This window comes from Canis aureus, chromosome X (genome assembly GCF_053574225.1).
Source record: "Canis aureus isolate CA01 chromosome X, VMU_Caureus_v.1.0, whole genome shotgun sequence".
NCBI classification, from domain to species: Eukaryota; Metazoa; Chordata; class Mammalia; order Carnivora; family Canidae; genus Canis; species Canis aureus.
The window spans coordinates 16,560,924-16,585,764 of NC_135649.1; the positions used below are offsets into that span (position 1 = coordinate 16,560,924).

A 24,841-nucleotide genomic window follows, 5' to 3' on the forward strand; every position below is an offset into this window, starting at 1 on the left:
TTTTGTTCTCAAAAGTTCTGTTTTCAAGTGTTTTATACCCTCTCATAGGACTGTGTCAGAGCCTTTGCTAGGGGTACTGCAGCTGGATTGTGTAGTGGAACCAGGTCCAGAAAAAGAATTGCTAAAGAATGCAAGTAAACAGGATGTCAGATGTTATCCTTAGCCTATTTCCCTAAACATAGCTTTTTGGCTGCAAAGTAAAATGCCATTCTTCTAGCTTCTGCTTGTACACAGTGATGGCTGACAGCAGGCACCGTCTTCATTTGCTTGGCACGTTATCACCATGCAATTCAACGTGTTTTACAAGGGATGATCATGACACACCATCTCTGTGAGACAGTATGAGGACATCCGGCCATTTCTTGGAAGAATTTTCTCAGCCTACCTTCTTCATGAGCCTCAGATCTATGTGACCTAAGAGCCAGTTGGCATCTTCCTCCTGACAGCAGCCAGATTTTCACTGGGGCTAGACTATTTATTGACAGTGTTTCCCCAGACTGGCCCATGAGTGTCTCATTGCCAAAGTCCCCTGTGTTTTCCAAGAGCACTTGCTTCATTCTCTCTCCTCCCTCCCCAGCATCCTCCTCACTTCCTTCCCTTACAGCTTCTTGCACTGTTGGGTTTTTTTTTGGGGGGGGGGGCTGTGTTTATGTGTGTTTCTTCTTCTTTTTTTTTTTAACCCTGGTAAGTTAGCTTTGCAGGCTTGGAAAACAAAATCCAGCATTATCCAAAGATTTTTATTCTTTCTATTTCTACATCTTTTAAGTGTGATCTCTGTGGCTTTAAGATCCTGTAATTGGAGTGGGGTCGCGTTATCTAAGAAAGTCGTTGAAACGCTTTGCTCTGCAAGCCCCAGAAGAGAACTTATAAAAACGGAAGGCAGTAGCAGATGCAATTACGGATGTGGCTTAGTCCTTGCAGCTGCCCTGGGGAGCTGTGCAGAGCATACAGTCCTCAGCGATGAATCCAGAAGAGCGAATCGTGACATGGCTTATATCCTTGGGAGTTTTAGATTCCCCCAAAAAGACTATCTGTGATCCAGAGGAGTTCTTGAAGTCCTCGCTGAAAAATGGGGTAGTGCTGTGCAAACTGATCAACAGACTTAGGCCTGGCTCTCTAGAAAAGGTAAGGGAAATGGGCATTCTCTTTAGGATTGCTTACCACCAGAGAGCAGCAATAATGTAACCCTTGAGATGTTCTGTTGCCTGGATCATGGGACTCTGCCACTTGAATCTCTTCCTAGGAGTTTGGCATTCTGTCTTGTTTTTGTAGTTTGAAAAGCTCAGAAAATGAAAGGTTATCCGTTAGCACTTGGCCCCCAAATATAGTAAAATCATGATACAATGTTGGTGCCAGGGGACAAGGAGAAAATACTCGTATCATTTGCTCTGTCATAGAGATATGTGTTATTACTCTCTGTGTACCAAGGGCATATTTTGAACTTGGGGTATATATGAATTGGTGTAATAACGGGATGATTTATAATAGATATTGATGGTGTTTATTGACAGTTTGACTAAAATCAATGTTGATTTGCTTCTCAAAGAAATAAAATATCCTTTGAAACAGAGGCAACCAGAAGAAATAATCCAAAATGTCAGAAAAGGTTTGTTAAAACAATAGAAACCAGATATATGTTTTGTATGCAACATGTGTTCAAAGTGAAACTAACCTTACTCTCTTTTAAAAAGCCAAAAGTTTTAATGTTGGAAATCCATATTCACAAGGATAGATAATTTCTAAAGTAGGCACTTTAAGTTTAAAGGTTGAATCCTACAGCTTTCTTAAGGTTAGCAGGGGACGTGACTATGAGCATAACGTGAGTGCTTTTGCCTTCTTGTACTGGTTGGTATTTTTATTGAGCAAATTGGTTTACTTATAATTTCTCTGAAACTTGAAAAACAGTGCTGAAGTGGTAGTGCAACATGCAGAACTGTAACCAAATGTAACAAACAGTAAATGGGAGGATAGAGTGTTAATAAATTATCATGGGGAGGAGGGAGCAAGAAAATAACTTAAAAGCAAGAACCAAGGTCAAAACACAGCCTGGATCTAATTTGCTGTCTCCGCACTTTGGCTGAAGGCTAAAAAATAGTTTGTCAGTAGAGATAGGTGGTTTGGGACTGGAAGTTTGGTGACATTTGAAACAGACCGACCGTTTAGACTTTTACATCACTTCCTCCAGTGGTTATTTCTCTTCCTGGATTGACAGCAATGTGGCCCCTGCCTTAAAAAGCTTACCTATCTAGTTATCAGAAAATGAGGACTATGGTGTATGCTTGGCATGCGATAACAGGGTTCAAGTGACATTTGGCTATGTTTTTCTAGTACTGTTTGGAGCCCCAAACCGAAGCTGACTGCCTCAACAACATCAGTGACTTCCTGAAAGGATGTGCAGCCCTTCAAGTGGAGGTAAGCCCACCCGGGATGCCTTGCCTTGCTAGTGAAAATGGTGTTGTACTAAAAGTACTGGGTTGTTTCTGACTGTTACACAGGGGTAGCATTTTATGGAGATCATGGTTAAGATTGGTGGTCTCCAGTGGTGGCTGGTTAGTTTGTCTTTTCCAGAAACCAGTTCCAAAACAAAATGAAACAAAACAAAATCAAAACTCAGAATATGCTATTTTTTAATACAGCATCCGTGCCCTGAAAGCAGGCTTCCAGTGACAAAGGCTGTGTAATGTGCCTCCCTCCTGGGAGGAACCAAAAGCAGGCCATTGGCCGCTCTAGGGGGTCATAGTAATCCCCCCCCTCCGAGTTGGGAAGAGATGAAAGTATACTGTCACTTTTTTCCTATTAACACTTTAGAACAGAGGCCATGAAAAGCCAAGAGAGCCTGGCCCTGTGGTAGAAATTGTATATTAACTTACATTGCACTATTTTATATCATATAGATCCTTACAGTATATTTGGGGGTATTGCTGCAAAGGAGGTGATACTTTTGTCTGAGTGTCCAATTATGTAACTTCTTTGTTCCTCAGTGTGTGTGTGTGTGTGTGTGTGTGTATTACATCTTTATTTGCAGAAGCAAAATCATGGAAACAACATCCATAACTAGCAATGGGAGAATAGTCAAATAAATTATAGTACATTCAAATGATGCTGAAGTCTTATACATTCATTTAAAAAAGATTGTAGGTTTTTAAAATGGAAGTATAGTTATATTGATATTAATATTAGTTGATATTAATATTAACTAATATTATATTAGTTTTAGATGTACAATGTGTGATTCAACATTCTATACATTACACAGTGCCCACCATAGTAAGTGTAGCTACCATTTGTCACCATACAATGTTACTTCAATATTATTCTTTAAAGATTTATTTATTTATTTATTTATTTATTTATTTATTTATTTATTTATAGAATGCGTGGGGGAGGGGCAGGGGAGAGAGAGAATCCTGAAGCAGACTCTCCTCCAAATGTGGAGCCCACTGCGGGGCTTTGTGTGGGTGGGGTTGGACACGAGGCTTGATGCCAGGACTTGGAGATCATGACCTGAGCCAAAATCAAGGGTCGGCCACCTAACCAACTGAGCCACCCAGGCGACCCTACAATATTATTGACTGTATTCCCTCTGTTTTATTTGTCATCCCCATGACTTACTTATTGTAACATTGGAGGTTTGTGCCTATTAGTCGCCTTCATCTATTTCATCCATCCTCTCAGTCCCCTTCTTTCTGGCAACCACCAGTGTGTTCTGTTTCTATGAGTCTGTTTCTATTTCATTTTGTTTTGTTTTTTAGATTCCACACATGAGTGAAATGGTATGGTAATGGCCTTTCTTTGTCTGACTTACTTCACTTAGCATAATACCCCATCCATGTTGTCCCAAATGGCAAGATTTCATTCATTTTTTTTATATGATTGAGTGCATGTATACCATATTTGTGTCTGTTCATCTCTGAATGGATGCTTGGGTGGCTTCCATATCTTAGCTATTGCAAATAATGCTTTAATAACCATACAGATGCATATTTTTTAAGGATTTTATTTATTTATTCATGAGACATACACACATACACACAGAGAGGAGAGAGAGAGAGAGAGAGAGAGAGAGAGAAGCAGAGACACAGGCAGAGGGAGAAGCAGGCTCCATGCAGGGAGCCTGATGCGGGACTCGATCCCGGGACTCTAGGATCATGCCCCCGGCCGAAGGCAGGCTCTAAACCACTGGGCCACCCAGGCGGCCCTACATATTTTTTTAATTCATGTTTTTGTTTTCTTTGGCTATTTGCCTCAGTGTTTTGATCTGTAAAATGGACACAACAATTGCTACCTCATGGGGTTGTTTTAAGGTCACATGAGATACTATATAATAATTTAGAGGAAGGAGCTTCAACCTGAAAAAGTTCTATGAGATAATGTATGTACCGTGCTCAGCTAAGAACCAGGGGCATAAGAAGTGTAGACCTGTTTTAGCAGTATAATTTGTGAAAAAGTATTGGTAGTGGGTTGATGATAGACTCCAATGCTAGGTTGCTTGGGTTCAAAGCTCAGTTCTCTCTCATTAGTAGCTTTGTGACCTTGGGCATGTTCTTTGACTGCCTCAGTCTCCCCACCTATAAAATGAGAATAATAGCAGCACCTATCTCATAGGATCAATATGTCAATTAATTCATGTCCCCAGAAGAGTGCCTGGCACATAGTAAGTATTCTCCAAGTATTAGCTATTATTATTAGTAGTAATACAAGTTGCTTTGCCCCAGATTAATTTGGCTTGCTTCAGAATTTTTCCTAAAGTTATCCACAGCATTAGGCTATAGTTGTCTCAGATTATTTTATTCTAGGTGTCCCTATTGCCCATAGTTAGCTGTGTGTCTGCAAGGGCACATGTGTGTGTATATGGCTTTTGAGGTAGGTGTAGCCTGAAACTTCTCTATATATCTTATAGAATAATGTCTACTGTGGTACAGATCATGGTATTTTCTTCTTTATTTGACAAATAAAAAACATGGTGAGATTGCCAGTGATTTCTGCACTGATAGCTGCCAGAAGATATCCTGAACTTCTTTGCAGTTCTAAGAATACTAGGTGATATAGAAACACCTTCTGGGTCTGGCATTGTGGGATAATGAGTCGTTTCACAAAAGTGGATTTTTCTGATAACTAATGCTTACTCCTTTAAGTACCAGTGCTTAAAATATTTTCACCCACTTTGGGGCACCTGGGTGGCTCAGTCGGGTAAGTGTCTGCCTTTGGCTCAGGTAATGATCTCAGTGTCCTGGGATCGAGCCCTGAGTCAGGCTCCCTGCTCAGCAGAGAGCCTGCTTCTCCCTCTCCTTCTTAAAAAAAAAAATTCATCCACTTTGGATAAAAATCTTTCTGAAAAGTATATGCTAATTTTCATTCTTTTTAAAAAAATATTTTTATTTATTTATTTGAAAGAAAGCACAAGCAGGGGCAGAGGCAGAGGGAGAGGGAAAAGCAGACTCCCTGCAGAACAGGGTGCCCTACTTGGGGCTTGAACCCAAGAGCCTGGGATCATGACCTGAGCCGAAGGCAGACTCCAAACCAACTAAATCACCCAGGTGCCCCTAATTTTCGTTTCTTAAATGAAAGGCATTGGGCATATTTTTGTCTCTCTTTGATCATAAAGGCTGGCCTGAACATTGTATGGGTATTGAAATAAGGCAATAACTGGCACCACAGCTAAGCACATAACTTTCTCTAGTTTGACAGACTTGAGCTAGAGTCTTGGCTTGGTGGGTTACTGACTGTGGACTCTGGGAAAAGTTACTTTGCCCCTCTATTTTCCAGTTTCTTCATCTGCATAATGGAGACAATAATATCTACTGCATAGAATTGTTTTAGGGATCAAATGAGATAGTGCTGAGCTGGGGGGCACTGACCATCCAGTCTCACGCTCCCAGGTAGCTAGGACACAGACCAAGACACAAATATTTACAAAGTTTTTCAAATTCATTTTTTAAATTGAATATATTTGACATATGATGTGGAAGTTGAAGGTGTACACCATGTTACTTTCTATATTTATATATTATAATATGATTGCTGTTGCAGTGATACTTATCACATCACATAATACTAGTACAGTATTGTTGTCTATATTCATATTATGCCATGGCATTAGATCACTGTTGCTTACTTAGTACTCATTGCAAGTTTGTGACCTTGAACAATATCAATGTTTATCTCCCCATCTCCCCATCCCATGGTAATCACCATTTCACTCTGCTTTTTTTTCAAGTTTGACTTTTTAAAGATTTTATTTATTTATTTGAGACAGACAGAGAGAAAGAGAGCACAAATTGGGTGAGGGATAGAGGGAGAGGGAGAGAGAGAATCCCAAGCAGACTCCCCACTGAGCATGGAGCTTGAGACTCTGAGATCATGACCTGAACCAAACCAAGAGTCAGATGTTTGTGCCACCCAGGTGCCCCCAGAACACACCATTATTTGTCTAAAGAAAGAGTGCCAGATTGAAAAGGGTCAGTTGGGAAATGTAGAAAAATGAAGCCAGAGATGGGGCGGGCAGCATAGTGACATCTTGAGTACTGGCTATCGGGCACAGTGGCTCCATTAAAGAGCTGCTGCCTTTTGAACCTCTGGGTGGCCTGTGGGCCTCTCCAAGGGACTTTCATCTTTGTGTTTTCATATGGCTGTAGTGTCCTAGGGTCTCTAGAAGATCACTTAGCTAGTAACTGGTTGAGGAGGTCTGCTGAGACATCTAAGAAACAAAGCACTCTCTAAAGCACCTCCCCAACTTTGATAATATCTTTTGAAACACACAAGTTTCTTAAATTTGATGAAGTCAAACTGATCTATTTTTGTTGTTGTTGCTTGTCTTTTGGGTATCATGTCTAAAAAATCATTGTCTAATGCAAGATCATGAAGATTTATACTTAGGTTTTCTTGTGAGAGTGTTATAGTTTTAGCTCTTACAGTTAGGTCCTTGATTCATTTTTACTTAATTTTTGTATATGGTGTGAGGTAGAATTTCAGGTTCATTTTCTCTTTTTAAAATATTTTATTTATTTATTTGAGAGAGAGAGATAACAAGTGGGAGGAAGGGCAGAAGGACAAACAGACTCTCTGCTGAGCAGGGAGCCTGACTCAGGGCTTCATCTCAAGACCCTGAGATCATGACCTGAGCCAAAGTCAGATGCTTAACCAACTGAGCCACCAGGCAACACCCCCCAATTCATTCTCTTAAACATTATTTGTTGAAAAGACTATTCTTTCCCCCACTCAATCAATTAATGTAGCTGTGTAGTAAGTTTTCAAATCAGAAAGCATGAATCTTCCAAATTTGTTCTTCATTTTCAAAATCATTTTGGCTCAACTGGATCCTTTGTGTACCCATATGGATTTTAGGATCAGCCTGTCCATTTCCACAAAAAACAAAAAACAAAAAACAAAACCCAACCCAGCTGGTATTTTGATAGGGATCGTGTTCAGTTGGTAGATGGCTTAGGGGAGTATTTCCATCCTAACAATATTAAGTCTTCTGATCCATGAACACAGGATGTCTTTCTACTTATTTGGGTCTTTTAAAATTTGATTCAATAGGGTACCTAGGTGGCTCAGTCCATTTAGTGTCTGCCTTCGGCTCAGGTCATAATCCCAGGGTCCTGGGATGGAGCCCCGAGTTAGGCTCCCTGCTCAGTGGAAAGCCTGTTTCTCCCTCTCCCTTTATCCTTCCTTCCCCCTGCCTGTGCTTTCTCTCTCTCAAATAAATAAATAAATTATTTTTAAAAATTTCATTCAACAGTGTTTTGTAGTTTCTAGTGTGTACATCTTATACTTCCTTGATTCAGTCTATTCCAAAGAATTTTATTCCTTTTGATACTATTGTAAATGGAATTGTTTTCTTAATTTCATGTTTGGATTGTTCACTGCAAGTATATAGATATAGCTGATGTTTGCATATTAGTCTTGTATCCTTCAAGTTTGCTGAACTTATTCACTAATTCTAAGTTTTTTTAAATCTTTGTGGTTTTCTTGTATAAGATCATGTCATCTGTGCATATAGTTTTACTTCTTCCTTTCCAATCTAGATGCCTTTTATTTCATTTTCTTGCCTACTTTGCCTGGTTGAAACCTTCAGTACAATGTTGAATAGAAGAGATTAAAGTGGACATCCTAGTGTTGTTTTTAATCTTAGGGGGAAGTTTTTAGTCTTAAGTAGGATGTTAACTGTGAATTTTTCATAGATAGCCTTTATCAAATTGAAGGAATTCCCTTCTATTCCTAGTTTTTTGAGTTTTTCTATCATGAAAGGAGGCTGGATTTTGTCAAATGCTTTCTCTGTATCTGTTAAGAGAACCATTGGTTTTTTGTCCATATCTTGATATGTTGCATTAGTTTGATTTTCATATGTTAGCTCAATCTTGCATTGCTGGGATAAATCCCAGCGGGTCTTACTGTGTATGAGATGTGTACCTAGAGATAGATTTGTGTACATCTGTGATTATTCTTGAGGCATTTTTCTTCATGGAAATGGAATTTCTGTGTCAAAATTTGATAGATATTCTCAAATCCTCTACAAAAATGCTATATGAAGCTATACTCCCACCAGTAGAGTAGGAAGTGCCTTCTTCCTCATGTCCCTGGCAGCACTGGATATTATGTATCTTTCAGGTTTGCTAAAAGGTCGGGTGAAAATGGTATTTCGTTTACTGCTGTAATTTGAGGTTCATGATTCCAGTGAATTTGGACATCTGCTGACCCCTTTATGGTCCATTTGTATTTCCTCTTCTGTGAACCAACTCTCTTTTTTATTTGTTTACAGAATGGAGAAGGCAGGGAGGACACTCAGGCCTCAAGAGAAAATCTAGAACACATGGAGAAACCTTTATGTCTAGGTAGAGTGTCACTAATTTGACCAGGAAGTCCTCTGACAACACTAGCAATGGTAGCAATGGTAGTTTTGTTTTCATTCTGCCTTTCAACTTGGAAGGAGGAGGGGCAGACACATTTCTTCTGATCAATTGAGAGTGGCTTGGGTGAGATACTTCTTTGACTATACTGTTCTGGCTGCAGCCTTCATGCTCTCCCCCTGGCCTCATGACCAGCTGTTACTCCTGTTTTGTCCCCTGCCACCTTTACCACAAACCCATGGCCAGGGATACTTATCTCCTGTTCTACTCCTGGACCAAGCCTACTTTTATAAAAAGATGTTTTGTTCATGAAGGATTTGATTGAATGTATATGAGGCTCAATTAGTGCTTCTCTCTCTCTCTCTTTTTCCTTCCCTCCCTTCTTTCTTCTCTCTCTCCTTCTCTTTCCAGTACCAGCTGGTCTCAGTATGGCTTTTCTTTGCCCCCACCCCCTCACAGCCTCCTGTCTCCCTGAGTCACTCCATCTGCCTTGTCACTGGAACAGTACGAGTGCCATCCCCAAAGTGAGGCCTGTGGGATGGACAATTTGCCATTTCCCAGGGAATGCTCTGCAGGGAAGCAGTTTTGGAAGGAAGGCAGATCTACTAATGACCAAAAGTCAAGACTAAATCTTCCATAAGAGAACCCCAGCTCTAGGAGAACAGAAGCCTCTTGGAGGAGTGAGGCATGAGGTCAGGAAACTAACCAGTACCTGTCATGGGTATCAAGGCCAAGTCTGCCACCTGTATGAAGTCAGAGACCCCATTCCCTGGGCCTGGGTTGACTCATCTGTGAAAGAGGAGACTAGAATAGGGATTGGTAATATCTAACTTTTGGACACTCTGTTTTTAACTGGCCCAATTCCATGAGTTTCTGCTGGGCAGAGCTTTGTATATCTAGCTGCTCAATTTGTGCTAGTGGGAAGACTAAAGAGGATTTTGGTAAGTTTTTTTGTTTGTTTGTTTTTGTTTTTCCCTGCTGAGCAAATGTGACACTCCTAACAGAATTTCCGTGAGTTACATTAGCTGACACCCAGGGCTCTGGCCATCCTAATCTTTTACCAACTGCACTGTATTTCTGTAAAAACCAGACTTCAAGTAAGGCGGTAAATATCAAGAACCTTTTTAAGCTTATAACAGGCTCACTTGACTTGGGTCCTGTTGTGAGAACCCAGGAAGGGCATCCAGGATAGTTAGGGAAGGGACGGATGTGGAGGGCCACCGGAGAGCGCTACCTTTCTCACTGTCTTGGCGGCTCAGCACAGAGCTGGGGGGTTCCAAGTTGCGTCGGGGAGTGGCAGGAGGAAGCGGGCCGCTGGGAAGGGCTAGTCCGTGAGGCCGGGATTCCCGCCTGAGGGTCTGGCAGTGGCCCGCGGCAGGCCAGGAGCCAGCGGCCCGGGGCTCGGCTGGAGCCGGCGACAGCAGCATGCGCAGTGTGGCCGCCGCCGCTCCACCACGGTTTCTGCCGCTGCCACGGCTACCCGGACGGCGGCGGCGGTGGCGGCTGCTGCTCTGCCCTGCCGCTGTCACTTCCAGTTCCTACTTCGGCGATCCAGGTCCGGGTCACCGCTTCCCCACCGCTGGCCCGGTCCCTCCAGGCCTCCCTCCCTGCCGGGCTCTGGCTCCAGGCCTGAGAAGCCAGAGCGCGCAGCAGAGCGGGGTCCGGGGCAGCCGCTCCCGCCCGCCGCCGCCGCCCCGCGCGCCCTGGCCCGGCTCGCCGCCAGTGCACCCGGCGGGCGGGTCTCCCGCACCCGGCTCGGCGCCGCGCTTCTCCGCCTGCCGAGCCGCACGGCCATGGCAGCAAGAACTTGAGGGCAAGAATCTGGCTTCCCTTTAGATTAAAAAAAAAAAAAAAGGCATAAAGAAAATCCTCAGGCTGGAGAGGTGGCGGGCGCGGCACAGAGTTTGGAGACGGGCGCCCCCTCCTCGCCCGCGTTCAGGAGCAAAGTTGCAGCCGCCCCTCCCCGCCCGGGCGAGCCGAGCCCAGCTCTCCAGTTTCGCTCCGGTGGCGGCCGCGTTCAGGGCAGGGTCCCAGCTCCGGCTGGGGTGCACAGTTCCCGCAGCCTTGGCACGGGCTCGCCCGCCCGCTCGCCGGCCCCGTGACTCGCCAGGGCGAGCCGCTTCCAGGAGGCGGCGGCGGCGGCGCGGCCGGAGCCAGCGAGCAGCGGGAGGAGCAGCGGGCAGCGGCTGAGCCAGGTGACCTGCCTGGGGGCGAGGGGTCAGGGAAAGGGGAGAGCGCGAGGGTCGGGGTGGTGCCGAAGGACCTGGGTTGCAGAGGAGCCGCCCTTCCTCCCCCTGCCGTGGCTTGCAGCCCCAGCCGTGGGGTCGGTGTTCGGCCAGGGCCTGGCGGTGCCCTGGGATCCCGGGGGCCAGGATGGAGGGGCGGGGGCGGGGGCCTAGGGCGCGGAGCGAGGACGCGGCAAACTTAGGGGCGAGTTCTCTGGCTCTGGCCGCTGGGTTTGCAGCGGACAGGATTCCTTCTTTCCCCTGGAACCAGGGCGGGAGTCAACAGTACAATTTTCGATACTAATTTGATGCCTCCCCCCAGCCTCCTCGGTCCCTGGCATCCGCGCATTTGGGGATATTTTCGGCGTCGAGTACACAGGTCTGTCGCAGGAATGGTTTGTGGCTGGGGGATGACCTGTACTCTGGAAGGTGTACCAACGTGCCGGTAGTTAATTTCGAGTTTTCATTTTTCAGTCATTTAGGAACCCAACAGGTATTTGAGCTATTTTGTTTCTTAGCTCTAGAGTGCAGAGCCCTTAAGTTTATCTCTGTCTCTTCAAAAATTTTATTTTTATTTTTGGTTTGTTATTGTTTTGGGCTACAGGGGTGACTCACATGTTTTTTTTTTTTCTTTTCTTAATGTGTAGTGGGAATAAAATTGGAATAAGAGAATATATTTATCTATGCAACTACTTATGTTTTTGTGAATAAGAGCTCCACATAACTCCCCCCAAAGTCACAGTATAGGATAAATTTAAGTTGATGTTTTATAAAGTATTAACGATTTTAACAGCAAGATACTAAGGTCCAGACTGCTTTTCTAACTTATTTTTGCCTGGAAAACCCACAATTTGTCCTTGAACTTCCTATCTTAATTTTGACATTGACCATGGTAAGAGGAGCTCGGATGACATCATTTGCTCCAGCCACAGTTCTGGTGTTCTGTGACTGAGAGCACCTCTCTCCAAAACATTAAGGCCTGGGCCTGCCCTTGTACTTCAGCTAAGGCATTTCCAAGGATTTCTCTTAAGCAAAGTATTGTGCTACATGCCAGGCAATGCTGCAGTCCCGTCTTACATAAGTGAGCTTCAGGCTGTGTGCTTGGAGCGGTTAGTATCAGAGAGTTCTCAGTCTCTGGGGGTGGTGGTGGTTGGTGATTGGAGTTTGGAACAAAGTAAATTTGCAGCTTGTATTGTCCTCTTGCATTTCTTGGCTGCTTAATTTTTTAGAATGCCATCTACATGCCTTATCTGAAACTCACTATGCCCTTGTAAAGCATGTAGCATTACTTTCGTTTAGCAGGGAAACTGAAAAGTTAGCTCACCAAAGTCATACAGTTTACCAGTGGTGGCATCACAACTCCAACCTGGATCTTCTGCTCTCAGCTCAGGATTTTGTTTTGTTTGTTTTTACTAAAATGTGGCAATTTATACAAAAGAATTTCATTTGGCACATATAATGGATGGTATGTCTTCCAAGCTACTAATTTTTTCTGTTCTTTTTGCCAACTCACATCTTGGCCTTGTCTTTGCTCGCACAGGGCTGGCACTGTTCTTAAGGATGAGGCCAGGAGTAAAGCTTTCTAGAGGAGGGTCTGTGGTTTCTATTTACGTGTGGTCTGTGTCCTCTCCATTCATCTTCAGGGATAGCATGTGCTGAAGACAGTGAGGAAACTACAGCCCAGAAATGTCCAATATTCGTTTGACATCATTAGTCCAAGTATAATATTACTTCAGTCTTTACAAAGAGACTCATTGAGGAGGAGAAATTGGAGAGCGTGAGTTTTGTGCCTTTATAGCAATCTGCTGATCACTGTACTTAAGAACTTAGATGCAAAAGAGGAAAAGGAGTGGAGTACCTAGCACTTCTCAAGCACCTACTATGTTCTAGGTACTGTGCTAGGTACTGTGTACTATGTTAAGTATATTACTTTGTTTAATCCTCCCAACAATCCTGGGAGGGAAGAATTGTTGTATCCATTGTGCAGTGGAGGAAACTGAGGTTTGGGGATGATGCAGACGAATGCCCCACATTGTCAGTGCAAATCAGAACGTAATTGCGGATGAGCCTTACTCCAGAACTCATTCCATTTGCCATGTGGCCGACTGTCCCCCAAAAGGAGCTATTAATAAATATAAGAACACCAAGCCCCTTGGTGTTTAGATATGGCTGTACATCAGAGTTACCTACGATGCTTCTAAAAAATACAAATGTTGGGGTGTTCCCCCCCAGTTGAGCTTAATTGGTCTGTAGTGAGGCCCAGGCCTGAGTATTTCTTTTTCTTTTTCTTTTTCTTTTTCTTTTCTTTCTTTTTCTTTCTTTCTTTCTTTCTTTCTTTCTTTCTTTCTTTCTTTCTCTTTCTTTCTTTCTCCTCCTCCTCCTCCTCCTCCTCCTCCTCCTCCTCCTCCTTCTTCTTCTTCTTCTTCTTCTTCTTCTTCTTCTTCTTCTTCTTCTTCTTTCTTCTTCTTCCTCCTTCTCCTGCTTTTTAGAGAAGAAGAGGGGTGGACAGAGGAAGAGGGAGAGAAGCTTTTTTAAAAGATTTATTCATTTATTTTAGAGAGAGAGAGAGCATGAGGTGTGGGCAGAGCAAAAGGGAGAGAGAATATGAAGCTGACTCCCTGCTGAGCATGCAGCCCAACATGGGGCTTGACCTCACAACCCAGAGATCATGACCTGAGCTGAAATCAAGAGTCAAATGCTTAACCAACTGAGCCACACAGGCACTTTGGTATTTTTTTTAAATGTTTAAATAAACTTCATATTGAAATATAGCATGAATTCAGGAAATCACACAAATTCTAAGTATTTATAAATTGAACACATCCATATAATCAGCACACCAATTAAGAAACACAACATTATCAGCACCTGGAAGCCACCCTCATCCCCTGTCCCAGTCACACCCCTCATCATTGGGTACCACTGCCCTGACTTCTAAGACAATAGATTCATTTTTTTTTTCTGTTTTGGTATATTATATGAGTGGAATCATACAGTATGTACTCATTTGTATAAGATTTGTTTCACTCAGGGTAACATTTGTACAAGTCACCCATATTGTGGATACTAAAGGTTCATTCTTTTTATTGCTGGTAGATCCTATCATGTGGATGTACCATCTTTTGTTTATCCATTCACCTGTTGATGGACATCTGGGTTGTTTCCAGTTTTTTGGTTGCTATGAACAGTGCTGCTGTGCGTGTCTCATGCATGTCTTCTGGTGGACATTTCTGTTGGGTTTGTACATGGTAACGGAACTGCTGGGACTCAGGGTATGTTCAGCCTGAGTAGGTACCGCCTGACAGTTTCCCAGAGTCACTATGTAATTATTTTGTTTTGAAAGGTGCCCCAAGTGCTTCTAATGTGCAGCCAGATTCAAGAACCATTTCCATGGGTTTTTTTTAAAAAAGATTTTATTTGTTCATGAAAGACACACAGGGAGTGGCAGAGACATAGGTAGAGGGAGAAGGGAGCCTGATGTGGGACTCAATCCCAGAACCCTAGGATCACGACCTGAGCTAAAGGCAGATGCTCAACCACTGAGCCGCCCAGTGCCCCTCATTTCCATGGTTTATCTAGAGTTCAGTGACCTAGCAACCTCCAGTGTCTGCCACTTAGCTGAGAACTGTAAAGAAAGAGATACCAAGCTTCCTCCACAGCCTTAGATCTAGAAAATCTCTGCTGAATTGGGCAACTATTGGCCTCATTCCCATAATCCTTTGTGTCAGGATATCTAATGCTGGCAGGCCACTCTCATTATAGGGAACCTGAGTTTGATCATTCTTATAAATCCCAGCACTCAATATAACACAGCACAAAGCAGGTACTCAGTAAATGTTTATTAAATGAATGACCGGTATAATGAATGAATGGTGAGGGAAGATCTGGGCTGCAGAAGAGACACACCGCCCCCATCTTTGCACTAAGGCTTCCACACTTTATTCCTGGGAGACTGCCTCAGGATCTCACTTGGAGCCTAATGACTTTTACTTATCTAAGCATGTTGGAATTATGGGTAATTTGGTTGCTCATCCCAAAATGAATTAGAAATAGAAAATTAGATTAGATGAGATAAGGTATGTGGAAGCACTTTGTAAATTGGAGAACAGCATCTAGATAGAAGGTCATGATAAAGGGAAAAGGGCGGCTGCCAGGGACTAGACGTGCCAGCAGTGGTAGAAAGAGTGCATATCCACGTATAACGCAGAAGAAATGAAACCAACAGCACACCAGGAAAGGAGACAGGAAAACTCTAAAAAGCAGATCTCCAAATATATAACCATCTGGGGCCTTTTGGTGTGGAATCAGGCCAACTCAGCACATGCTCTGTGGTCTAGTGGCTCAAATTTGTGATTTTCTCTTCCTTGGTCTGGGTTTGAATCCTGGTCAGGGAAACCTGTGTTCCTGAACACAGAAGTCGCATAGCAGTGCAGTGGCTAAGAGCCTGAGCTTTGGACTTGAATGGACCTGGATTGGCCACTTATTGGGTGTATGCCAACTTCCTTGGTAGTAGTGGGAGGTAATACTAGGTATGTGCCACTTTATTATTCCCAGGTATACACTACCTCTTAGCCATAAATGAGAGAAGGCAGAGAAAGCACTTGGTACAGTGCCTGGCACTGAATAGACTCAATGAAAGCTCATTCCTAACTGGAATTTTCATATATCCCAGTAGACTAATGTTCACGAATGATAACATTGCATTATCAAAAATAAAAGTTCACTTAAAGTCTTTGGTTACGTTAAGCAAACTCTAAAGTGAGTTATGCTGTACAGAGAGATCTTCTTTTGAAATCTTAACATTAAAAACAGCTTGGGGGTGTCTGGGTGGCTCAGTCGGTTAGATATCTGACTCGATCTCAGGGTGGTGAGTTCAGTCCCTGTCTTGGGTTCCACGTTGAGTATGGGGCTTGCTTACACAAACAAAAAACTTGGGTACAGGCAGGGGTAAGCTGTGGCCTCTGTGGGATGATGGCTTCTCCTCAGGTTTCTGAACTTATACATCAGTCACTTTGAGAATTTAAACAGGGAGGAACCTTGAAACAGGAAAACAAAATCAGCTATCTTGTTCCTTAGTTCTGTGCTTTATTGGACAGAGACTGCTTGTTTTTGGAAAAAACATTTTTAAAAGTAAAGTTGAAGGTAAGATGCCCACATACTTTCTCATGCTTACCACCCCTCTTCTGAAGGCAAACCCAAGTTGAGTGTTTCTGGAAACTTAGGATGAATCGTGGTAGTGGCCTTGGCCTCTGTTGCATTTGCCAGCACGCATCAGGCCTTTCAACATTATTAACGTCTTTCACTCACTAATTGAAGTGCTTTTTTTCTTTTTTTTGTACTTGAGATTCTCAGTGCGTCACATCATAGAAAATAATTTGAATTTAGCTTAGAGTATGTTGAAATGTGTTTAAAATTATTTGTATGTCCTATTTAATTTGCCATACTTTATTTGAAAGGCTACATAAAGACAGTTTAAATTTCAGTGATATCGTGGTTCAGTGATATCCATGGAACAGAGACTGGAACCTTCCACTATAATTTCTGTCAATTTATGTCTAAGCTTAAGAGTTACATGAATCAGTTATAAAAGTTCATGTTAAGCTCTCCGGCTGGCTGTCTTACTGTTGTTCTCAGTGCTTACCCTGGCCAGTTTTTAACTGCTGAAAACTATTTGTAGATGGTTTCCTTTGTAAGAACTGAGGACTAGAGATGTGTGGGTCTCCAGGTTTAAGGAGGACCTGGGGAAGACAAAGCAGGCGAATTCTTCAGAGACTATGAATTATTCAGTTGTTAACCACAGTAACTTCTTTAGCTACCATTTTGTGTGCTAATAATAGAAACAGTTTGGACGGATTCCTCTTGGAATTGAAAAATCAGGAATGCTTTTTGCTCTTTTTTACTCTATGCATAAACTAGAAGGTGATAAAAGAATATTTCTGCTTTCTTACATTGACTACCTGGATGAAGTAGTTTAATTTTTGTGTCTTTTAGTTATTTTCAAATTTCTGTGTCTTTTAAAACAAACATATTTGTTGTATAATGACAACAATAAAATTTAGAAAGATACCCCAGAGCAAGATGCTTGTTTTAGTTAAATTTAACTGTTCAACAAATGGTTTTCTAGTTTTGGGGATGACTGACAAAAATCATTTCCCCTTGCCCCCAGGAAATAAGTAATGAATCTGTCAAATTGGGCATAGTTGAGGGGGATAATCAAAATCAATTGCCTCTATTAAAAAAAGAAACATGGTATGTAATACTTAAAAAGGAAACATGTCATTTCTGAATCGGGTTGAATGTATATTGATAGTACCAAAAGGAATACATTTTGTTGGAAAATTTGATCAACTGAATCTTCCTGATGGGAGATACACAAGTTATCTTGTTTTAAATCTCATTCACTCTAATTCGGTTTTAATGTTGATTCTGATTCAGGCTGTTTCAGGGGGCACCAGAGGAAAATATAGCTCTTTACTAGAACTACAGAATCTTGGCCAGCTATCCCCTACTTCAACCCCATTCTAATCTGGTCATATGTTATCATTGAGGCAGCCCCCAAGGATCAATCTGAGAAGTGAAGACATTGCTGGCACAGCAGAAGGTATGCCGAACTATTGGCAATGACTCTGGGGTTAGTACCAAAAGGCAGTGTAAGGTCTGGCCTCTGGACTGCCAATGAAGAAGTGTGAGGGCACTTGTCAGTGTTTTAGGGACTTTACTTACCAACTTTGTAGAGGGAATATATGTCCACCCAGTCCAGAAGCTGCTCCATAACTGTATTTCAGCAGTGACATTGCCACTTCCTCTGCTGTCGTCTGGAGGACTTAGGACACCAGACATCTCTCTGATTAGCTCTAGTTTTTGTTGTATATTGGCAGACTGGACCCTATCACACAGAGGAGTGTATGGGTGCAGAGAAGTGGCTGATTTGAAAGAGCTTAGAGCCACTCATCATTTGTACTTGACTTCTGGCAGAAGATTTACCTTCCTAATTAAGTTCTGCTTAGACAAATAGAGTAAAATCCCAGCTTTATACTTTCTTGGGACTTGAATATTATTACAGAGATCAGACATATCAGCTGAGGGATTGAAGTGGGCAAAAGGGAAAAGAAAGGATTAAATTAAGGTGAGATCGAAGTTTGCAGTTTGCAAAGCAGTGAGTGACACTGTTATTAAGGGCTTGTCTTGCTCTAGACAATAGCAGGCAGGATTCCCTATCCTTGGAAGCGTGGACATTATTTTAAGAGGCATCTTTAAGGTGTCAAGCTCTTCACATCTGTATGAAGCAGACCTGAGCACTAAGGAACATTCTAACTTATAATTTGTCTGTTCTTCATGGCAAACTGGGGCTATTTACCAATACTTTGTGAGAAACATATGCAAACTAAGAAAATGCATTATTTTTGAAACAAAAGGAATTTAACCACTTCTTTGGGGGGATATATGTTGTGATAGTGTCACTAAGCATTTGTGCTGTAGCACGACCAGTTTTCTTGAAGACGTGCTGGTGTTTTATGAATGTGTTATGAATTGGGGAAAATCTTGATTTGGGATTGAAAAATTACCTTCTAGAAAAGACAACAGAGTGGAAAACAATGGTTTAGTGGCTGGTGAGCCTGTAAGTGACTCCTTTATTTGCCAGATTTTACATACTATCCTTTTTACGTCTCATCTTAACAACAAATTTCTCTCTTAGTCCCTGGCATATACCAGGTGCTCAGTAAATATTTTTTAAATGGAGAATGAATGGATAATATCTTTTTTGAGAGAGAGAGAGATAGCACAAGTGGAAGGTGGAGGGGAGAGAGAGAATCTCAAGCAGGCTCCATGCTCAGTGCAGAGCCTGACATGGGCCTCAACCCACAACTGTGAGACTGTGACCTGAGCTGAAACCAAGACTCAGATGCTTAACTGACTGAGCCACCCAGGTGCCCCTGGATGAATTTGTAAAAATGTATTTTAGATAGCTTGTGTATCTGAGTCTATATGTAGATTATCAAGAGTTGACTTTCATTCATAGAAATGGCTCTTCATGAATGAAAATCAAGATAAAAAGAAAGCTGAGTTTCTCCTAATGCAGTATTTGCTCTGTTTCTTTGTGTCAAGCTAGAGTACCTGTTACAGGTTTTTCAAAAAGAAAAAAATAATGGTTTGCAAGTTAAGTCCCATAATGTCACATGGAAGACCTTCTCTGCTTTTTCAGTCCTCAGCTCACTTCTTATTTCTTATGTTACCCAAACTCTCTTGATTTCACTGTGCTTTCAAGGTGTGACACTTTCACATTAGGACTCTGTAATTGTGATTCTCCCAAGTGATCCTAGGCAGTACCTTTGCTTCCTTTTGGTGAGATAAATATTTAGTCAGCATTCTTCATGACTCTCAATCATAGCCATCCAAAAGAAGAATCTGTTTTACCAAGAGATGAAAAAAGAGATGAGCTCTGATTAATCAAATTCTACCAAAAAACCCCCAAAAAACAAAAAACAAAAAACAAAACCCAACCTTTTCTCTGTCTTTCCTTCTGAGGAAGGCATGCCAGAAGGACTAATGTTTCTGGTGGAAGAAATACCTGTTTAACTTTTAGGTGAAAAGGAAAGAATAATAGTCTGCAAGTACTAGTTTGCCATCTGTACGGTGGGCGCTGTACCTGTGGCATTATGGGAAGAGGCAGCAGGTGTACGAGAAATCGTGGACTTGAACAACGTGGATTGTGTTGTATGGCAAGGTATCCAATCTAGTGGGTCCAGGGTCTAGAGCATAACGCAGAGTTCAGAAGAAGCCCATTGTATACTGAGGTGTAGTGTTTGGGGCAGACCCTATGGAGGGGGAATGATGTCGTCTGGGCCCCAAAGGACAGCTGGGATTCAGATGGTTGAGGGAACCTTTTCATGAGAAGTGTGCGTATCAAAGAGAGGCACAGTGAAGAAAGTGAAGGATTGTGGGGCATACGAGTTGATGATGGTGAGAAATGATGGGCTTGAGAAGAAATCTGAATGCCAGCTTAAAGATTGGGGATTTCATTTTGTAGGCACTTACAGGCTGAGTTCCATTAGGCTGAGAGACCTAATGGATGTTCATGGAAAGCACCGTTCCTGACATGTCTGATAGGTGAGCTCCCAATACCACCTCACCACATTTGGATTGTATCCTACGTCTAAATCTTTGAGATCACATGGAGAAAAATTAATTAACTGATTGATGTCAGGCATTGATGGGCATCTCTGAAAATGGCATGCTTTTGAAAAGGTGACTCACACATAGACATAAGCAAGGAGTGCCAAAAGTCTTTGCCAAATATATTGTTGAGGGTGATCTCTAAATAAAGGAAATGGTTGTAACTTTGGCACAACATCCTTCCTACCCAGATTAGCTGGTGTAAGAAGGACTGTGGGCATGTGGGTTGTAGGCTTTTAATTTGCCTGTCACCCCTTCTTGCTTCTCGTGAGCTCCTTTGGCATATTTTGCCATGTCCCACTGTGTTCTGTCTATGACTCAGAGCCTGTTTTGGAGTAAGGGATGAACAGATGAGTTTGGCTTATAGTGTTTGTCCTTTAAGCTATTTACAATGAAAAATATAGCCAACTCCAGCAAAGCAGTGAAATCCCACAGTTCTTTCCTGCTCTCTCTCTGTACTGTGTAAGTTATGGTGCTTTGTGAGGGGAATGAAAGGCACCTATACTATCCAGGACAGGCCAGCAATTGCAGACTTGGCCCGAACTGGCACATAGCTCAATGAAATCCACAATCTTGGAGCTTGAAGTACCTTTAGTCGTCTCACAGTTGCAAGGCTTAATTTTGATGACTTGTATGGGTGTAATATTATTTTAGCTAATAGTTGTTTCCTGGAAAGTCACGTGGAAATTGATTGTTTCTCCCTTAATCATATTTCTTTTGAACTTTACTGTAATTCTGGCAATGCTTTTTCTTCAATTATGATTAATCATCTGTTGGCAAGAGCTTCTAAACTTGCATCAATTCATCAAATATTTATTAAGTGCCTGCTGTGTGACAAGCACTCTTCTAGACACTGAGGATCCAGAAGTGAAAAAGTTTTTTAAAAAACTGGCTTCATGGGGCTTGCATTTGAGGCATAATTTGTGTTTAAGTTTTTCTGCCAGTACATCCTGTTGATCAGCCAATGAATAATTATTTATCGAGTCTCACATATGTTGAACAGTGGGCTGGGTCTGTGGGGCAATTTGGACTTCTAAGAGTCCGCCTTCTAATTGGAAATCCAGAGCTAATCTTAATACCCACAGAATAAATAGAGAATATTACAGTAGTAGGTAGTTGAGGGCTTAAGTGTGCAGCCTCTATACAGACTGGAAGACTCCTCCTTCCCTAATCTTTGTGTGGGGTTCATTTAACATCAGTCTCTCTGGTGCATGGAATCTGTAGTGAAGCCCTTGATTCTGCTAGACTCCCAGGCTCTAACCACAGCAGACTCCTGGGAAAGCTGGGGCTGCAGGAGCCCTCTCTTTACATGAGAGTCTCCTCCTTAACTGTCTGGCCAGTTAAACACGCATGATTTGTCAACTTAAAATTTCTGAGGACATTCTCATCATCTTTGTATGTATCACTTGATTGTCTCATCATGGGCAGTTCTAAAATAAATAGCACTTGGAGTGTCTGGGGTAGTTGTTCATCCTTTATTTGAAAGGACAAGGAGAAAGTATAACAGATGTAGACATTAATTTGGGACCACACAACCAGGCATTCTTCAATGTAAAATGGATTCTTTTCCAAAAGTTCATTTGTGAGTTACTGTTAGGAACACAGAAAACATTTTGCCCCCTAGAAACCAGGTTCTGTGTGCTGATTAAGTTTCCTGGCTGGCCCAAAACAGCCTGCTTAATAAGTATGGCTGAACTATAGAATTCACACACTAAGTGGCAGATGTGACACTATGTCTCTGTGAAAATGTGTTCCACATTCCAATTTGGAACGCTGGAAAATGAGTCCCCTTCTCTGAAGGGATGGGGGTGAGGAGCTTGGGGAGGACACCCCCAGGTCTGGAACCCAGATGCTCTAGCAGCTGAGGAATTACCCGTCCACCCCACCCCTCAAAACTGGCAGCCAATGCAGCTCCTGCAGAGGTTCTAGCGACAGGAGTGCAGGAGGAGGGGGCAGGCCACGGTGGCGTCTTGCTGAGCAGCAGCTGGTTCTAGGTGCCCAGCTTTCTGTCCTGGGCTTGGCAAGCCCTATTGACAAGAGAGATTTCATCTTTTCATTCTCTTCATGCCTAATCTCTTCTTGGTGAAATTATCCAAAACCAGTTATTCTGTCTCTTTCTCTTTTTAATCCTGTGACCGTCCTGGCCAAGATACCTATATCATTCCTTGTGTCATTTTGCTCTTTCCTGAACACTTAATACTCAATTGAAGAGAATTCCCTGGGGCACCTGGGTGGCTCAGTGATTGAGCATCTATCTGCCTTTGGCTCAGGTCATGATCCTAGGGTCTTGGGATCGAGTCCTGCATCAGGTTCTCCGCAGGAAGCCTGCTTCTCCCTCTGCCTATGTCTCTGCCTCTCTGTGTCTCACATGAATAAATAAATAAAATCTTTAAAAAATAAAAGAATTCCCTATTGTGGAGAATGTGTTTTTTTCCCCTACAGGAGTGTTAACAAGGAAGAATAGAGGCCATAAGGTGTCAATGATTCTGAAATGGCCATCAGGAAGTGGATTTGGTGATGTTCCATTGAGGTGTGAGTCATGTGGCATTACATGCAGAACTTCACTTCTGTCATAGGAGCTTTGTGGAGCTGAACTTCCTGGCTCTGGATTCTATAAGGTTCAGGCAATCTAGAAGCCCACATTAGTTATGTAAAATGACACTATATAAATCCACAGATACAAAAGAACATAAATGGTTAAAGCTGTCCACAATCACAGGCCAAATGCCACTAGGCAGTGGTCGCAAGATAGAGCAAGAATTTATAAAAAGGTCACTATTTATTTTGTATTTTTTTTAGAGAGGGAAAACGGGGGAAGGACCAAGGGGGGAGAGAATCTTCAGCAGGCTCCACACCCAGGGCAGAGCCTGACCTGAGCCGAAATCAAAAGTTACATGCTTAACTGAGCCACCCAGGTACCCCAATAGGTCACTTTAAAAATGACATTTTGAAAAAGTCCACTAACAAACAGGTAGTAATTACATTAGCTTGTGATACCCCAGACTCCTTTTGCTTTGATTGTGTACTATCCAACAGATTTCTAACTTTCTAATTTGGCTTACCATGCAGATTTCTCTCTTGCAAGAGAGTGATATGCTGGCCATAAAATGGGAGTATCCAATCTCCTTAACGGTCTATTTCTTTTAGCAGAAATTAGCAAATTGGCCTTTTGGTTGATGCATTGGCCTTTTGTGAACTTGGTTAGTGTGAGTCCATTCTCAAGAGCCATGAGAATCAAATACTAGATTCTGGACCTTGGGGACACAGCCCGGGTGATACATTTGAGAGCCCCTATTCAGACGATGTGCCAGTGTGCCTTTCACTGTGCCGGTCTGGTCAGAGACATCTCTCACTTTCCAGATAGGAAACAGAGCTGCAAAAAAGTAGTGTGACTTTCCTATGGTCCCCACAACTGCTCAGCAGTGACAAATCTGGGGTTGGAATCAAGGTTTTCAGACCCTCACACCAGTGCTATTTCCAAACACTGATGTTTTTGCAGCCACACACCCAGGTCAGATCTCATTCCCTGAGTTGCTGAATGGAGAGAAAGGAAGGAAATAAGAGAGGAGTGGAGAGCTGGATTTGCTCTCTTAAGTTTGCTCCATATCAAATAGGAAGTCATTATTTAAAACCAGGCACAGTAAAAATGCCATCTACTGTATTCTAGTAAGTGGTGTGTCAGTGGCTAATTGAGTGCAGTTTCTGAGCTAAGAGCATTATTTGTTGCTGATGTTGTGATTGCTTCTAGTAGGAGCTATGTGAAAGCATCCCTGGTTGTGTTCACAGAGCCAGGAGCAATGCTACCCAGTGAAATATGACTAAGCAGCTCAAATTTGCTTGCTCTATTGCACTATGTAATGACATTTCCTCCAAAGTTCAGGGGTTAACAGAGGCAGCATGCTCAGCTGTGAGAATGGGAGAATGTGATTCAAGATGGCCTAAGTTAATTTAAGATTTTATTCAATAGGAACAGGGGAGAGATGGAATGTTCTTAAAATATTTGGAATCTTTTTTTTTATGGGCCTGAAACAGAGCTATGTCCATGTGGTTCTACTGAATCCCTTGCTTTTCAGCTGATTATGTTTTAACAGATGAGTGACGGAGCCTATTGTGATCACCCCAAACCCTAAATTAGCTTTAACTGGAAGTCTATTGAATGGTACTGAAGCCCCATGACATTAGAGACCTCACCGTATTCTGATCGTGTATACGGTGTGGCTTCTTCTCCTAACAAGGATGTGGCCAGGGCTGTCACTGGTTATCTCAGGTGGTTAGAGCAAGGTGCCAGGGAATGGTTCAGCTTGGTTCTATAACCATGGGCTGGACCCCCACCCAACCGACACTTCACACATATGGACGGCAGCTCACAAGGTGGAACTAGATGAACAAATAGGAGTAGCTCAGCACAGCCCACTTCCAGCAAACATGAGCAGATGCTTCCTGGGTCAGGACTTGAAATGAAAAGGCCAGTGCTGGAATCAGCCATGGCCTCTGTGGAGACAGCTTTGTCATATGAGAGATTTTCTCTTTGCCACAATTAGTTGAATTAGTCATCTTAGAGGTTGTAACAAACTTGCTGCCAATGGTACAGAT

At 42.6% G+C, this 24,841-nt stretch overlaps 1 protein-coding gene across 3 annotated transcripts in view; it reads left to right on the forward strand.

The window, feature by feature from the left end:
- Window positions 1-671: 671 nt before the first annotated feature.
- ARHGEF6 (Rac/Cdc42 guanine nucleotide exchange factor 6) overlaps window positions 672-24,841 on the forward strand; it is a 101,730-nt gene continuing 77,560 nt past the window's right edge. The window contains exons 1-2 of one of the 3 annotated variants that reach the window (XM_077889391.1): window positions 672-1,125; window positions 2,329-2,412. In XM_077889391.1, the coding sequence (XP_077745517.1) occupies window positions 961-1,125; window positions 2,329-2,412 (249 nt within the window). In that variant the 5' untranslated portion in view covers window positions 672-960. Of the gene's footprint in view, window positions 1,126-2,328; window positions 2,413-10,889; window positions 11,045-24,841 lie in introns of those variants that run through there. The other 2 variants (XM_077889390.1, XM_077889392.1) reach the window with 2 other exon arrangements.